The 17,425-nt window shown below is 37.0% G+C and overlaps 3 protein-coding genes across 8 annotated transcripts; 2 read left to right on the top strand and 1 right to left on the bottom strand.

Annotated features, from left to right (window-relative positions):
• Positions 1-34: 34 nt before the first annotated feature.
• LOC143217619 (protein-lysine N-methyltransferase SMYD4-like) lies at positions 35-11,364 on the bottom strand. 3 transcript variants are annotated; one of them, XM_076442104.1, is made up of 12 exons: positions 11,257-11,364; positions 3,933-4,189; positions 3,613-3,838; positions 2,878-3,061; positions 2,437-2,749; positions 1,747-1,996; positions 1,339-1,673; positions 1,181-1,254; positions 990-1,102; positions 623-917; positions 386-548; positions 35-297 (listed from the first exon to the last, which is right to left on the bottom strand). In XM_076442104.1, the coding sequence occupies exons 2-12, from the start codon at positions 4,091-4,093 to the stop codon at positions 165-167; spliced, it is 2,247 nt and encodes a 748-aa protein (XP_076298219.1). In that variant the 5' UTR covers positions 4,094-4,189; positions 11,257-11,364; the 3' UTR covers positions 35-164. The 3 variants fall into 3 exon arrangements, with proteins under 3 accessions (XP_076298219.1, XP_076298218.1, XP_076298216.1); XM_076442103.1 differs by having other exon boundaries at positions 37-297; positions 3,933-4,394; positions 11,257-11,349; XM_076442101.1 differs by lacking the exon at positions 11,257-11,364 and adding an exon at positions 4,517-4,766 and having other exon boundaries at positions 37-297; positions 3,933-4,394.
• On the top strand, positions 5,969-12,828 carry LOC143217620 (uncharacterized). 3 transcript variants are annotated; one of them, XR_013010870.1, is made up of 13 exons: positions 5,969-6,186; positions 6,820-6,865; positions 8,453-8,585; positions 8,670-8,749; positions 9,054-9,146; positions 9,301-9,398; positions 9,486-9,616; positions 9,710-9,859; positions 10,030-10,225; positions 10,311-10,746; positions 10,830-10,868; positions 10,953-11,284; positions 12,169-12,310. XR_013010870.1 is itself a non-coding variant. In XM_076442105.1 (13 exons), the coding sequence occupies exons 1-13, from the start codon at positions 6,138-6,140 to the stop codon at positions 12,542-12,544; spliced, it is 1,719 nt and encodes a 572-aa protein (XP_076298220.1). In that variant the 5' UTR covers positions 5,976-6,137; the 3' UTR covers positions 12,545-12,828. The 3 variants fall into 3 exon arrangements, 1 of the variants encoding a protein (XP_076298220.1); XR_013010871.1 differs by having other exon boundaries at positions 10,953-11,269; positions 12,169-12,304; XM_076442105.1 differs by lacking the exon at positions 10,953-11,284 and adding an exon at positions 12,435-12,828 and having other exon boundaries at positions 5,976-6,186; positions 12,169-12,326.
• Positions 12,829-13,284: 456 nt separating this feature from the next.
• Positions 13,285-17,357, top strand: Eif3e (eukaryotic translation initiation factor 3 subunit E). 2 transcript variants are annotated; one of them, XM_076442111.1, is made up of 9 exons: positions 13,285-13,511; positions 13,574-13,690; positions 13,827-13,988; positions 14,635-14,757; positions 14,838-15,070; positions 15,140-15,257; positions 15,824-16,035; positions 16,107-16,344; positions 17,127-17,357. In XM_076442111.1, exons 1-9 carry the CDS (start codon positions 13,422-13,424, stop codon positions 17,151-17,153), a joined length of 1,320 nt encoding a protein of 439 aa, XP_076298226.1. In that variant the 5' UTR covers positions 13,285-13,421; the 3' UTR covers positions 17,154-17,357. The 2 variants fall into 2 exon arrangements, with proteins under 2 accessions (XP_076298226.1, XP_076298227.1); XM_076442112.1 differs by having other exon boundaries at positions 16,107-16,374.
• The last annotated feature ends 68 nt before the right edge of the window (positions 17,358-17,425 follow it).

Raw genomic sequence — 17,425 nt, 5'->3', positions numbered from 1 at the left:
GATTTGCGAAAGGTTGAATTCGATTCGCAAACGGTGTATTTGACTCACGAAAGGGTATATTTGACTTACAAGAGAGTGAAACATTAATAAAAAACATTGCCAAGTTTCTTCGAAACAAAAATGAAGTAGTTTTATTGAAAATAAGGCCTTAAATAATGGAAGTATCATTGTGTACCAAGCATAAGAGCATCGTAGTCCAGTTTGTAAGTTTTGTAGACCTCACTCCATGATCCATAATGAAGATCAGCCAACTCCATTACTTGTTCCATATATTCGTCTGCTGTTGTCGATAGAGCTCTATAATATAAAAATAAATAGTAAACATGTACATATATAATTTGTCATAAATTTTAAACTTTTTATGCATGAAACCTAACGAACTTACTTGTACGAGCTTGCGGTAGTTTTCGACGTCTGTAGAAGAAAGGGAACACCTACCATTGCGAATCTCAACAGCATACCCATGAGCTCGACACTAGAAGGTCCAAATCTTTCAGTAACTGCAGCAATCATACTTTCCCAGCATCTTTTAGCATCTGCCGGTTTACCTGCAAAAATAATCTCATTTAATTCGTAATGAAGTTTATGAATATTTCATAAAAATAATTGGTTTATACAATACCCAGTGTCACATATATGTTTGATAGAACATGTAACGTAGAGACAATATCTTTATGAGATTTATATAACGTTCTTCTCCTAATACTTAAACATTCTTCTAATTTTTTAAGAGCTCCCGTAAAATCTTCTCGAGCAATGAAAGTTTCAGCTCGCTTAAAGAGTCTTTCAGCTTGTTTTATTTTACGTTGTTGTTCAAAATGTTTAGGCTTGTCGGAGCAGTCTAAGCAAAATAAGGAATTCTTGATCTTGCACAGTGCACCGTTGCATTTCGAACAGTTCATGGCAGTGAACCTTTCCTGCAGCGATAAAATGATTGTAGTTTAACCGTTGAATTATTTGAAAACGAATGAACTGTTTTGTATATTTACCACGAAGTATTTCAGATTTGACTGAGTGCAAGGTTTACATTTGCAGGTGTAATAGTAACAACCTGACATCTGTTTCTGTCTTTCTTCTGTTGATGTATACCTGTAATGCTGACCTACGGAAAACAATACTAAGTAAGCGATGAAACGTAAACACACATACATGTATAATGCGTTGAAAACTCTGACTGTACCAAAAGTAAAAAATATTTCTTCATTCGCGGCGATATCCCTCGATGCTCTAATGATCTGGTACTGATCTACAAAACTAAAATACAATAATAAAAATAACGTGTCATTAACTAATGTAATTCAAGTGTCTCAAAAAAAAAGGAAAGAAAAGAATAATTACTTCATAACTATGTTCATATCACAAGAACGATTCATCATACTCGCAGACGTGTAAAGTCCTCTACCTACAATGTCTGTTTTAACAGTGCAAAGGAGAGACAAATGATCCGCTGGTTTTATACTGTTCTTAAAAATTAAACTATCATTGAAAGCAAGTTGTTGGATATATCGCAGAAATAAAGAGCTCACGTAAAGATATTTGTTATCATCTGTTATAGCGTGAAAGTTGGAATTAATACTGTTATCGACACACTTCCTTGCGAAATGATCATTAAGATCGTGTTCTTGAAAGAAATCAGTGTGATCAAATAAATACAAGGTGAGCATCATAGCTATCTGTAAGATTTAAGTTTCAATTGTATAAGTCGTACAAAAAATCTTCCGTTCACAATACTATCGTGTTACTTACCAGACCCTGATTTGTCATCTGTTCTATGGGTATTTCATCGAAATTAGATACCAATTTATGCATTTCATTAAATTTGCTCGCATCCGTTGATGTTGAACATATTAGAAAAACTTTCAGTGTTGATTGCAAAGGCATATTTTCTTCCCATAGACCCATTTGATTTGCAAGACATTCCCAACGGTGGCACGAAGACCATGCTTCGTTCAAACAATTTGTGTCGCAATAAAAAGTATTCAAGCACTTCGGGCATCTAAATCAGCATAATTCATGATTTTTACAATAGTTTCATAAAGTATTTGCTTTATAACTACAGCTTGTCAAATTTAGCTGTGCGGTTGACCAAAACTTAGGAATGCGCACACAAAAACAAAGACTGCACTCTACGAGAGAAGGATGCATCGTATGAACGGTAAGGTACACACCTCGTCAAAAGTGCGTACTGTCCATTATTTCTTACAGCAGTAAACATACGAAACAACTGTTTATATGTTTCTGTGAATACACTTGTGTCACGTTACTTTTTAACCGAACCGTCGCCACGTGCATTGTTTGACAGGTGATGTTTGGTTCACCATCGTTGCGAGGTTCCGCCTATTTACCATTGCGCAGCAGGGACATTTCCCCTTGCGGGGGATATTCAGCCGCACAGCTAGATTTGACAAGCTGTACTTTACTACATATATTACTTACGGTACAGGAATGTCTGTGCTCCGACAACAGTGTTGACAGGTACGACCTGCTACATCATCGTTCTCCAATGCAAAGCTTAGTGGTTTTTCGAAAAATAGGACTTCGCCCTTTCTTATAAATCTATTGGCTACTACACGTCTCCCCAGTTCGTCATTGAATTTTCGATCGATGCTCGACGATGCGTGTGGAAAGTTAGGATTTTCATCGAACATCAGTGTAGACCTCAAGTGTAACGGATCAACGATATTTTTCGACTTGTCCGGTGTACATGATAAATTAAATGTTATTCCAGAAAGTTGTTTTTTACAAAGAGCTGAAAGTTGATATTAAAATGCAGATGTATTAGAAGCATAATTCATTTAGAACTTAATCTCTATATTAAAATCATTCTATTGAGCTCGGAAGTGTCGTATCGATACTTTTCGATGCATATTGTTTTACCTTTCATAGAAGGCGCAATGTAGTTGGGATCATCGATTGATTCACGTATCTTGGAAATCATGTTTTCTGCTAACTCTGGATTACCCAATTTCAAGTAACATTGCACTTTACGCATATGTAATTTGTAATGTAATTTCTTTGGACAATTTAACTCAATTGCTAAATCGATATCTTTTATACAGTCCTTGTCGTTGTTAAAAGGTGTGCGTTATACATGAAAATACGTTAATACAATGGAAAACATTAAATACATATCTATAGAATGAAATATACAGGGTGTTCATTTGAAAACTTTCCAGCCGAATATCTCGAAAGGTATGAAATATATTAAAAAAGTGTAAAACACGTGCCCAAGGTTTTCGAGGGGGAAAGAGGGGGGCAGTATCAGTTTTTTATTCGGGTGGCGTTCTCAAGGTCATTTGAAGGTCAACTTTGTTTTTTCAAATGGAAACCTATATTTTTAATAGTGGGATCTCATTGTACGTAAAAAGACTAGCAATTTTCGTAGGATACTTTTTTTATCCGCAGGTTTCCATTTGAAAAATCAAGGTTGACCTTCAAATGACCCTGAAAACGCCACCCGAATAAAAAACTGATACTGCCCCCCTCTTTCCCCCTCGAAATCCATGGTTTTGCACTTTTTTAATATCTTTCATAATTCTCGAGATATTCAGCCGGAAAGTTTTCAAATAAACACCCTGTATATTTACCGCATATTTTACATGTTTTACTTACCTTGTACCTATTTAAAAAGAATAAAGCAGCAGATCTATTCGCAATAGCCACTGAATATTGAGGACTATGTTCTGGGGCATACATAGCAGATTCTGTATAAAACTGTATACTCCCTGAATAGTTTCTGGCTTGAAATTGTTCGTTTCCTTGTATCTTGAACGTTTCAGCTATTATTGCACACTTCGATTGTTCTATATCGTCATCCATTATGTACGACGCACGTTTCCTACAAGAAAAATGATTTAATATTTTATATATTTGTAATGTAACAGAAATCTGTAGATTATTTGTTTACACAATAATATATACTGTTTGTCTACCTTGTCTGTGCATGGTTCCATAAATGAGACATGAAATCATCTTCCCGCTTTATTGTATGTTTCAAAGCGTGTAGTTTACGGTCGCGAATATAAAATTCATCGTTCTTGTCCCTTTTCGGGGTACGCTTACAGTTTGATGTGCAGGTGGTCGGACAATACATTACGATTACGTTTTGCGATATTTGAATCCTACTTCTTTGGTCGCCGCTAGAGAACCACTCGCGCCGTGACGTCTCGTGCTGAGTGCTGATGAGATACTGTGCAAAGTGCAAGATTCACGCGCATCAACGCGCATCCAGTGCTTCGATTGTGCACACCTTCTCTCGCGCATGCGCAAGAAAACAGTAACGTATCTACTATTGGGTAGCAGAGCGGCCAGAGCCCTGAGGCAGTTATATTGGCGGGAATATATCGAAATAATCGTACCGGACAAAAAGACTCCAGGACGTGTCCTATGGTGTCCTACGAGTTACAAAATATATACACAAATACACTTGTTATACATTCATTTTTCAGATTCAAATTACCAATTTTTTTAAATTCTGCGGGGTGCTCAAGGTACCCCATTTTATCGAGAATCTTACTTTACTGAGGCTGAAATCGCCGCCACGAGAGATCTTGCACCGTACTGCATCATTGCATGTACCAGTACGACATGATGCCAGCGGGCGCAACTTTTCTCGCGCATGCGCGAGAAATAAAAGCAATGCGATCTCTAAATACACGACAATACACGATCAACGAAATAACCATGAAGTATGGAAATAACTGTCCGAACCACTGATATACATATATATATGTATATCAGTGGTCCGAACTGGGTCCGAACGACCTCACATATTCGTGGACCTGAACTATGGAATATATTCCATGTATGTTCCACATATATAGCACATATCTCGTGTACGCATGCGCTATCGATTTTGGCGTTATGAAATCTATCCACAAGATTCAACAATCGATTGTTCGATTAGGTTCTATTCTACATCGATCATTCGATGATTCTCTGGTCTTCGTTATATTTGAAACTGAAGGTAACAAAACACTGCCGCGTCTAACAATTCGCATTTGATATTTATTGCTGAGTTTAATTGTAGTGTGCACGTATTTAATTGTAGTGTAACATTAGCTCTATCCATAAATATGTTTTATACTCCGGAGCTTCTTTATTTTCGACGCAAGGGAAAACTTGCCCGGTGTTGGTTAGCTGCGACTCTCAGCGAGGAAATGTTTAAAAGAACTGTTAGACAGCCATTACGAACTATTGATGTGTCGGTGCTCTGGTAATGTTGTTGATTTTTTTATGGTTGTTTATGCATTTGTTTTACAATTCTTGTCAATGTAGCATCTAATTATCTTTCTCATACGAATAAGTCGAAACAAATACATTTCAGACAACAAATGAGTTACGAACAGAAAAGAGTTCTAACGGACGTCTTATTCTGTTGTCGTTTTTAATACGTTTTTAATACGTTGCGTGCTATCTGGGCACATACATACACATGTACAGATTTTAAATAAGTAAATAGAATAATTAATACTAAAAATATTCCCTTATATGGTCAAATAGAATTTTATACATTTATCCAATGATTTTCGTATACATATTTGCTTGAAGACAATTTATTATTTGTATATAGGATTTTCACAATGTAATAATATATCTATGGAAATATTCTTCGTTTCTTTCACATGCACTAATATTCTTTTTTACAATGATTTTTCTAGGACCGATTTACCACTTTAATTGTATTCATAATTGTCTATTATATATCGATTATACAGGGTGTTTAGTTTAGTCTTAATATTTGATTTAGTTTAGTAATGTCTCAATCATTTTCGATAGTTTAACAAAGAAATGTTGTAAACAAAAATTCATCGATACTCGACCGTTAACAGATGGTAACAATAACAATCTAAAAAATACTAATTTTTCAATAAAAAAAATCAAGATCCCCTTTCTCTTTTGTTTCGTGGGGAAATGCAATTACGCACACACTCAAGCAATGGAACCGCGAGGAGGGGGGGGGGGGGTTTAGTATGGGGCCATACCCACTAAACTTAGACACTACAAACACACACAGATGCCATTCTGTCCGTAACACAATTTTCTTTAATTTCCACAGCGACCAAATATTATCAATAATTCAAACAAGCCGTGAGACGGTCCACGTCAGATTCAGCCTTTATCTTTCCTCGCAATTAATGTTCGGTGCCGCGAGAATACTTTTGTATAAAACGAAGCTGTTTCAAGGTATTTCTGTCGTTAATTATGAAAATGATGAAAAACGTCATAAATGTTATAACCTTTCATAGACATTTTACCATTTTATATTTTCACGCAATATAAATGTCGTGTAAACTTTACTTCACCGGACTCAAAATTTGCGCCTTTCTCCTATAAATTATTATGTATTTGGTATGTAATCCAGTAGATTTGTACCCGGGGCGGTTGCAGGTCAAAGTTTCGATTCTGTAGGATCAATGGTTCGGGAGTTATGCTTGCTTAAAGTTGAGCATTTTTCAGTGTTTTTGACAGTGAAGGCACCGCCATATTGGTTTGTAGTGGCAGAACCACCGGTACTTGCCCCCCCCCCCGACCTAATCGCCAACCAACTGGGTAAGCGGCGCGCGACCGTCACTACAAACCAATATGACGGAGCTCTTACCTGTCAAAAACACTGAAAAATGCTCAACTTTAAGCGACCATAACTCCTGAACCATTGATCCTACAGGATCGAAACTTCGATCAGCAGGTTCCCCGGGTACAAATCTACCGGATTACATACCAAATATGTACATCATAATTTATAGGAGAAAGGCAGAAATTTTGAGTCCGGTAAAGTGAAGAGTAGCCTAAATATATCTTTTATTTTTTTTATTACAGATGCTCTATTTACAGAATATCGGGAACTGTATAATGTGAAGAGCAGGTAACAAACAACGCGAAAGTATATATTGTTAGATATTTATGTATCAAACTATTGAGTTTGTGTAACACAGGCTTGTGTTTCAATTACTGTAATGTAGAAAATATTATTTATACATAGAGTAATAATATAATACATACAGGGTGTTTCGTTTATCTGATAACGCGAAAATATCTTGTGACGCACTGAAGTTACGAAAAAAATTTATTTACATAAATTGTTCGGTGTGAAGGGTACAATAATATAGTCTAATTTTTTTGACGACTAGAATGGTGGGGAGGGGGGATTTCAAAGTACAATTTTTTTAATGCGGTATATGAATACCAGATCAGATCAGCAGGATTTCTCGGAAGACGTTGTCGTTATCAAAAAAGTGTTCCTACAAAAGTTGTTTGGCATGACGGGCTACATTACGTAGTATTAATTGTTTTCTTGTGGGTGGAGTGGTAGAGGACACTCCAAGGTCACCTTGATTTTTTTAAATGGAATGTCCTATTTTTTATACCATAGATCGATAGAGTATCAAATTCTGAGTATAAAAGTGTTGACCTTCATATGTCCTAAATCAAATAGTTTACGAGGTATTATCGAAACAATCAATTTCAATTTCAACTCTTTAATTTCAAGTTCCATTCCAACTTCAATTTTTCCATCTCAACTTCAATTTTTCCATTTCAACTTCAATTTTTCAATTTTAACTTCAGTTTTCCATTTCAACTTCAATTTTTCAATTTCCACTCTTCAACTTCAATTTCCATTCCAACTTCAATTTTTAAATTTCAACTCTTCAACTTCAATTTTTCAATTTCAACTCTTCAACTTCAATGTTTCCGTTTTAACTTCAATTATTCAATTTCAACTCTTCAAGTTCAATTACAACTTCAACTTTTCAACATCAGTTTCGACTCTTCAACTTCAATTTCCATTTCAACTTCAATTTTTAAATTTCAACTCTTCAACTTCAATTTTTTAATTTCATCTCTTCAAGTTCAAAATTCCAACTTCAACTTTTCAACTTCAATTCTCCAATTTCAACTTCATTTTCGACTCTTCAACTTCAATTTCAACTCTTCAACTTCAATTTCAACTACAACTTCAAATTTTCAATTTCATAAACATTTTTTGCGTGGCTGGAGGCAACTATTTTCTGTATCATGAATCGATAGACTGTCGAATTCTGAGAAAAAATGTAATGACCTCCATATGTCCTAAATCCAATAATTAACGAGATATTATCGATTCAATTTTCTTTCTTGTTTGGATAATATCTCGTTAACTATTAGGTTTAGCACATATGAAGGTCAACACTTTTATACTCAAAATTAGATACTCTATCGATCTGTGTTATAAAAAATAGAACATTCCATTTAAAAAACTTAATTTGACTTTGATATCCCCGCTCCCCACCATTCTATTCCTAAAAAAATTAGACTATATGATTATACCCTTAATACCGAACAATTTTTGTAAACAAATTTTTTTCGTAACTTCAGTCCGTCACGAGATACATCCGTTATCAGATAAACGGAACACCCTGTACATAGGCAAACAGTGTTTCAGCAAATGCTTAATGGAAATGTAACTTTTTAGTCGCGAGGCGGAGTTCGATATTTCGCTGGCGTTTAAAGAAGTGGAATGTCCTCGTATCGACACATTATACAATCGAAGAGAAGCACGAGAAATGCATTTAATGACGGAATATCCTGCCTTTATCGAGCACGCGGTAACTATAATCAATCTAATCTACATCGTTCTCGCCTGATCTGGATTCATAGAAATTTCTAACGATCTTGTGTTGTAAATGTAGATGCAAGAATCATATTTTGGAGTGCTGACCGATTCCGAATTGGAAATGTTCCTCTCACTCCAAACAGAAGACCAGTTCCTGTTAGTTCTCCACATTTCCAGCAATTCTGTTTCCTTTGGTTCTCCTTGCTCGTGACTTCGAAATCTTAAACTCCAATCGAGCAAATTAAAGTTCTTGATTTTCTCGTAAAAATGTGTGAAAGGCAGAATGAATGTGTTTCGAAACACTCCATACGCATGTATACAAATAATCCCTCGGATTAGATTTTTCTCTTATCACTTAATTTGTTCTGTAGATCTTTTTGCTTTCATACATATTTTTAATTCTTTTTTTATTTCACGTTGTATCTACTGTATTTCTGAAATTGTTGTATATTTTATTTAGGTGCGGAATGCGAAGATTTCCCACGGATCGGCCAGAGGAAATCAGGGAACAAACGATGCAACAATTAGCTCTGACAGATGTCGTCAATTACATGTATACAAATAATCTTTTGGATTATATCTTTTTCTTATCACTTATTTTGTTCGATAGATCTTCTTGCTTTCGTAGATCTCGTGCATTAAAATCTTTTTTCTTGTATTTACGGTGCGTCGATTGTATTTACGAAATTGTTGTATATTTTATTTAGGAGCGAGATACTAAAAGACTGGGATCAGCAGCTGCAATTCGTCGAAGAATCTATGCAGCAAACAGTTCAGGCTGATGCCGCCGATTACAATGCTCAAGGTCGTTAAATTATAAAACCGAATACACCATTATATTGGTGTAGTTGTGTTCGTAGATGTTGATCGCTTTCGTTGACGATATTTTCAGATGAACAGGTCGCAGAACCTTCTATATTAAGAGAAGGACCTGCGACGTCCGAGACCGATGAACATCCTGCTACATCGAGAAAAAGACCTGCGACGTCTGAGCCCGATGAACATCCTGCTAAGAGAAGAAAGGTGCGAGTTTTTCGGGTTCGCACAAGTGATCCCTTAATTGTTCTGAAGAGTGTATCTTATACTCACACAAACAGTTATTACCCCTAATTCCAGATTTTAGAGATAAGCTCGGAAGAAGTACGAGTACCACGAAGAAGAAGAAGACGATTTGCCGATGAGGAAAAAGTAGTGTCTAGCGAAGTGTTGGGAAAACGGATTGGAAATGTTGCATTCAAAACTACAGCAAGCCCCTATACTCAAATTGTAAATATATACCTAAAGTTTAGAATAATAATTCAATGTAGATTTGTAATATTGATAAATCAGTATTAACACAAGGACATCTAATTACGATCACCATCATAATATTGTGTACACATGCATAGATATGTCTGTACACAGAAAGAAAAAATATTTTACGAGGAAATTATCAGTTGCAGGACCCTCGTCGGCATGGTATACATTCTCATACAGCGGAATGTGATTTCGGACAGCCTCGGTTGGCGGCTGCACACCGCCAAGTATTCGCAAGCAAATTGACTAAGAATTTCCTGAAACTCGTGACTAGACCTGTAACAGAAACTGAGTTTCCAGAATTGGACTTTGATCTACCATTAGCCGATCTAGAGCGTAATATTTCCGTTTTCTCCGCCGACGTACAGCTAACGTAACATAACCTAATTCCTTGTAATAACTTTTCGTCGGGATTATACAGCCGAAGAAACAGTGCGAGAAGATGCACCAAGTAAAATACATGAAAGGACCTATGACATATCGAATAAACTGGCGGTAACTGCTGCCGAAAGCAGCGAACAACCCATAACAGCAGAGCAATCTCCGATCAACATTTCACAGGAATTCCCAAAAGTACAAACGGATAAATCTGCGGCTGCTCTGCCAGAAATATCAGGTTTCGACAAAACAGTGCGAGAAGATGCGCAAAGTAAACTACACGAAAGGACCGTTGACATATCGAGTAAACTGGCGGTGACTTTTGCCGAAAACGGCGAACAATCCAAGACAGCAGAGCAATTTCCGATCAAAACTCCACAGTTACCTAAAAAGAAGATTCTTAAGGAATTCCCGAAAATACAAACCGATAAATCTGCGGCTGCTCTACCAGGAATATCAGGCTTCGAAGAAACAATTGGGTGCGAGAAACTTGAATATCTTATTTTGTATAGAGAAATTTCATTTTGAACTGTGAGTGAAATTGTTAATTGATTCTTTTCAGAGAGCCCGCTGAGCTGTCACCCACTACCAAACATTTTAGGTCAGTTGCTATTTTGTCTAATTGTACATTTTAGTCTTTCTTCGATTGATTCTTTCGTGTAGAACGGGGAATTCCAACTTGTAGCTCGCGAGCTGTACGAGGCACCTCACCCGCTTAGGTTCGAGAACGCCGAATCGCAACGAGTTTTTGTGTGGACATAGCTTACGCACCCTCAAGAACTATCCAATTGGTTTTAGCCGCCAACGCGAAACCGTTTTCGAGAAAATCGATTTTGAAATGCGACATGTGCGTTATATTCCACGAATGGAAACATCTTAAAACAGCGGTCGGTGGCCGAGCGGGTTCAGCGAATGTGTCTACTCTACCACGTGATTGATCGGGGCCGATTAACGCCGCCGTCATCAGCCGTCATTGTCTCCCCACTCACCAACTCTACGGCTGTACTTATACTTATTGTTAGTACAGTAAACTCCCATTCCAAGTCCAACGGAGGTGACCGATCCAAGTCAGAGCAGTGCTTCGATTGAACCCAACTTTTTTGATACGATGGATGGCCGCTAGAGGCGCTGCGCGGAAAGACAGTAACGTATCTACTATTGGGTAGCAGAGCGGCCAAAGCCCTGAGGCAGTTATATTGGCGGGAATGTATCGAAATAATCTTACCGGACAAAAAGACTCCAGGACGTGTCCTACGAGTTGCAAAATATACACAAATACACTTGTTATACATTCATTTTTCAGAATCAAATCATATAAATTTTTTTAAATTCTGCGGGGTGTTCAAGGAACCCCATTTCATCTACCGAATAGTAGATACGTTATTGTTTTTCCGCGCAGCGCCTCTAGCGGCCATCCATCGTATCAAAAAAGTTGGGTTCAATCGAAGCACTGAGTCAGAGGCCTCTCGAGCTTCGCTGTCCTTTTCTACATTCGGCGTGGTCGACGAAGCCATAAAAAAATAGTGCCAGGTCCCTGCAGGTCCCGATCTATGTCGGTAGCATGGTTGCCATATTCCCCGGGAACCAGGCCCCTTACCGCTGCGCCCCTCGCCCAGCTGAGCAGCTGGGCCCGCCCACTTTTCCCACTACCACTGACGCGTACCGCTAACTTAGCTTGCTCCACGTGGTACGCGTCACTGTAGTGGGAAGAGTGGGGCGGGCTCAGCGACGCAGATTGGCGAGGGGCGCAGCGGTAAGGGGCCTGGTTCCCGCAGAATATGACAACCATGGTCGGTAGTGGGAAGAAATTCGAATGGTGGGAACCTTGCGGTTGTCGGAGGGGAATAAGTTGGAACTCGCTGGTGTAGGATATCTTTTATTTTATTTTCTGTTTATTGCAGTCCCAATGCGGCCTTGACAAACAAAGAATTAAGCGCACTATTGGAAGTTTACTGGGATCAGGGGAAACCCCATCCGGGATTAACAACATTTCAGGAAATAATTCCTCCAGATAGTTACACTAAAATCGATGCTGCACGCGCTTTCGCTACCTTGTTAGGTAAATTCATTCAACTTACTGACTTTAACGTTAAGAACACGAAGTAGTATATGTATTAGAATTTCAAAATTCTTCGATTAATTTTTTGTCTCTTTTGCAAATTTTTAGGATTCCACGCGGAGAAACGCGTAGTCTTGCAACAAGCTAAGCCATACGACTCAATTTGGATTGGAAAATGTTCCGGACATTATTCAGGAAGTAGTGAAAGCACTGTTTAATTATTACAAATAATCTCTTATTGGTTTTGCATATATTAGATATCATTTATACTTTCGTACTATATTTAAAATTTTACTTTTACAACATACATTGCACGTTGTAATAATGCACACGTGTTGGAAAAATACTCTACTATTATAAAAGTATACATATATATATACATATATATATATAGCTATAAATAATTGCAAATTATTTGATATAATTTTTGATATAACAAAAAGTGACAATAAAGTAATTAACTTATTCGTAAATATATCAAACTTGAACTTGCTAGACACACTGATTTTTATGAAATTCGTGTGAAAAGTATTCCTCGGAAAAATATTTGAATCAATTTGAATCAATTTCAACCTTTTGCAAGTCAAATTGACCCTTTTGCAAATCAATTTCACCCTTTTACAGGTTTCGTAAATCAAATTCCACCTTTTGCAAATCCATTTCAATCTTTTGCAAGTCAAAATGACCTTTTCGCAAATCAGTTTCACCCTTTCACCCTTTTACAGGTTTTGCAAATCAAATTCCGCCTTTTGCAAATCCATTTCAAGCTTTTGCAAGTCAATTTGACCGTTTGACAAATCAAATCAAGCTATTGCAAATCACACTTTTAACACTTCCTACTTATTCCGTCATTCAAATACGCGCGGTAACCGGACTACAATAATACCTAAGATGGCGCTGATTTTGATTAGGGCGACATCACAAGACCAAGTCATCCCCCTAGTGGCAACTTGTAAAGCATACGCGTATATTGTCCCATCTACTTTTCTCTTCAATCTATTCTATACTTTTTGACGTTAATAGACTTGGGGAGCGTGGTCTCTTTTATACGTTGTGGTTAGAATTGTTATCGGTGAATTTTCTTCGAACATCAAAATGGCAAAATTCGATCTGACATCACGTATAGGCCAATACCTTGATCGGCATTTAGTGTTTCCCCTGTTGGAGTTCTTATCAGCAAAACAGGTATAATAAACAAAACAATTATTTAGCCATATGCATTTTTTGGTTACAATTCTACTTTTCAGATATACGATGAGGACGAGCTGCTTCAAGCGAAGCTTGATATTCTCAGTAAAACGAACATGATAGATTATACTATTGACATCAGAAAACAACTTTATCCTAACTTGGAAGTACCAGAGGTACGTAAATATAATTGTAACGAATAGGTTTTAGAAGGATATCTCATAGTCGGTTTAATCTTTATCTTTTAATATTTGATTAGCCAATTATATGTTTAATCGGTATATTGCACAAGTACAATAATTTCGGTTGTAGGAGTTAAAAGCACGCAGACAAGATGTTCTTCAAGAACTTAGTATTTTACAAAACAATGTATCAGTTGTCGTCGCACTTATGAATAACGAGGAAGTTATGAAGAAGATGGAAAACATGAGAGACTCCAAAGCATTGAACAACTATTTGACTCAAGAATCTGAGGTGAGTAACCATTTAATACCAACGGGCTGATCCGTTAGCCTTACACAAAACTGTGACAGGCTGATTTAACCTTAACCGTACCACGATCGGATAAATTTTAATTATTCAAATTATAAAGATGCTTCCATTAGAAATTATTAGGTAAATTTCTTTATTCGGGCGCGTATTATGTTTGTGTGAAAAATCGAAATAACTTCAGTCGTGTAATTTTTATAAAAATTAGCGTTAACACTTTATTTACCGGAAGCCTGTTAATAGGATTTTCAATAATTGCGCTGTGCCAAAACAAAGCATAGAAATTCAGAGCTGGCGGAAAAGGGGTTAACAATATCAGTTAGGGTGCGTTCCGTTTTATACATTAGGCGCATAGATCGCATTCAACGAAATGGAACGGTTCTCTTTGCAGTCTATGCGCATGATGCGTGAAATGGAGCGCACCCTTCGTAATGACTAGACTGCGGATCTTTATGAGGATAGGCTAAAATATAGAACAGTAAAAGACGTAGACAATCCAAGAATGTTGTAACGTTGCTCTTAACGTAACAAAGTAATTAAGGGATGAAATGGAAGATCCGGAGTCTTGTAATTCACGCTGGAACTAGCAAACGTACAGATAAATTTGAATTGATTTATTTCATACCAATAGTTCAGAGTGGAAATGATGGACAGTTTCGTGAAGCTAGCGAAATATCGTTACGAATGCGGCAACTATTCCGTTTCAACATCGTACTTATATTTCTATATGCTCATAATGCCACCAACAGACAAGGTATGATTGTAACGAGTCTACTGCGTATACGATCATTTTAAAAAATGAACGATCTATATTTTAGTGGTGTTTGTTTTCAGAATTATTTGAACGTTCTCTGGGGCAAATTAGCGTCAGAAATTTTGGTACAAAACTGGGAGACAGCGTTAGAAGACGTGAACAAGCTGAGGGAATATATCGATAGCAACGTTATAGGAAATTCCCTGCAAATATTGCAACAGCGTACATGGCTCATTCATTGGAGTTTATTCGTGTTTTTCAATCATGTGAAAGGCAGAGATTTGATCATAGAAATGTTTCTGTACAGACCACAGTAAGTATATGCTCCTCTTGTTGAATTCTAACTTCTATTTTGAAATTCTACTTTGCATCAAAATTTTAGTTACCTGAACGCTATTCAGACAATGTGTCCCCACATATTGCGATATCTAGCAGCAGCCGTTATCGTCAACCGTTCCAGGCGCTCTATACTAAAAGATCTTGTAAAAGTGATACAGCAGGTATAGAAAATTTTACTAAGTTTTGTAGTACAGTATTCCTTCGGATGATGCGACTTTTACGTCTCCACTATTAGGGGGTTTCCCCTTGGGCGGTCGATCCTAACCTAATCTAACCACGATCCGAGCTCGCATATCGGTGAGGCAACACTAATGCAATGATAAAACTTTCTCAATTTTAGTTATTTGGCTTGGTATCCGAAATGTGTCAGATTTTTTCAGAATTTTTAATTGTCAATATATAGGGAAAATGGGCCAAAAACTGGCATTTCGATTTTTCTCAATAACTACCCTTACAGATAAGATACGGGGCTGAAACTTGTCAGAGAGGGGTCTTTATGGGTAGACCATCGAATGGTTCAAGCTCGATTAAAATCCCGCCAGGGGCGAATTTCACCCGGCTATTTTCTTTTTCATAATTAGTGAACTTTGAGAGCGGATATCTCGGAAACTATGCGAGATAGTTCCGAAACTTTCATCGATAGATTCGTGAGATCCGAAGGAATACTGTATTTACTTGTTTCTGGCGTGTCATCATCATCGCGTAACTTGTTTCGTCTTATCGATAGGAATCTTATACATACCGTGACCCGATTACAGAGTTCTTGGAACATCTGTATGTGAATTTCGATTTTGACGGAGCTAGGCAAAAATTGCAAGAATGTCAGACAGTTGTGTTTAATGACTTTTTCTTGATTGCGTTGTTAGGCGAGTTTGTAGAGAATGCTCGTTTGATGATCTTCGAGACGTTCTGCCGTATTCATCAGTGTATCAGTATTGGGTACGGTAACATAATTTCTCACACGTATTCAAACACTTTCAATATCTTCACGACACGCTTCTGCGTTGCAGAATGTTAGCAGAGAAATTGAATATGAAAGCGGACGTGGCAGAATGTTGGATTGTTAATTTAATACGGAATGCAAGATTGGATGCGAAAATAGACAGCAAATTAGGCCACGTTGTGATGGGTGGACAGCCTGCGTCGCCGTATCAACAATTAGTCGAAAAGATTGAAACACTGAGCGTGCGAAGCGAAGCGCTGGAAAACTTGATCGAACGCAAACTAAAGGCTAAGAATCAAGACCCCGTAAGTATAGTGTGGAACTAACTAAATAAGGTCAGTATCATTCACAATCATTTTTCACACATCGATATTTTCCCTTGTTTTGGTCGCGTAAGGGGGTAGACTCGTTTCCAGGATTTGTTATCCGATATGTTGCTGTCGCAGCTTTATGAAAATAGTCAATAACTTTGTTAACCCCTTGCCGTACCTTTTCTTTTACAGTTACAGTGATTGAAACGTCTTTATCCCTAACAATTCGTCGTAGAAGAGAAGAGAAAATTTATTTCAATGCTTCAATATTGATTACAAACGAAACAAACTTTATTTCATCTAAAATGAAACTCGTAACATTCATACTTGTTAGGTTAGGTTCCGAAAACTCCATCTTCGCATTATCGAGCAAATGAGATCTGGAAAAACGAGTATACCCCCGTAATTAATTTAAAATGATTCTCTTCATCAAGAAATCACGTTTTAATTTAATACGCATTAGAAAGCTCTAATTCTATGTTGCTCAATCATTTTTTACTTATTTTCTTGTTTAATCGTTACATATATTTATTCGTTTCGCTCTCGTGTCATAAAAATAAAAGGAGAATCGTATTATATTAATATTACTAGTTTTATTTCGATGCCAACTTTTAAGGTAACAATTACGCTCTGATTGAATGGTATATATTGAATTTATAAGATATTATCCATTCTCAACGAGTAACTTGTTGGAAAATATTGTAAATAATTCCGCATATTTTTAAATGTTTCGTATATACGCGTGTATGTTATAGAAATCCGAATTTTTTTTACAGTACCAAAATTGGAGTCATGATTTGTGACAGCACGACACGATATTCAGGGATACTGTTAAAAAAACCATTTGAATCGTCTCCGAATGTGAGCGGAACATCGACATCGAAGGCGTCCCATTTTGGACTCGGAACGAAACCACACAGAAATATATTCGTGAAGTAATATATTTTTATTCGCACGATTATATACTGAAAACTGGAATTATATGAATAAAAATATATTTCCATGAATATTTTACGTGCATATGTATGAAAGAGAATTAAATATCTTGTCGCGAACAATTTGTACGCTCTCCGCG

The sequence above is a fragment of the Lasioglossum baleicum genome, chromosome 17 (assembly GCF_051020765.1).
Source record: "Lasioglossum baleicum chromosome 17, iyLasBale1, whole genome shotgun sequence".
Classification (NCBI taxonomy): domain Eukaryota; kingdom Metazoa; phylum Arthropoda; class Insecta; order Hymenoptera; family Halictidae; genus Lasioglossum; species Lasioglossum baleicum.
Note: the sequence above shows the minus strand (reverse complement) of the source record. Positions and strands in the feature narration are given on the sequence as shown.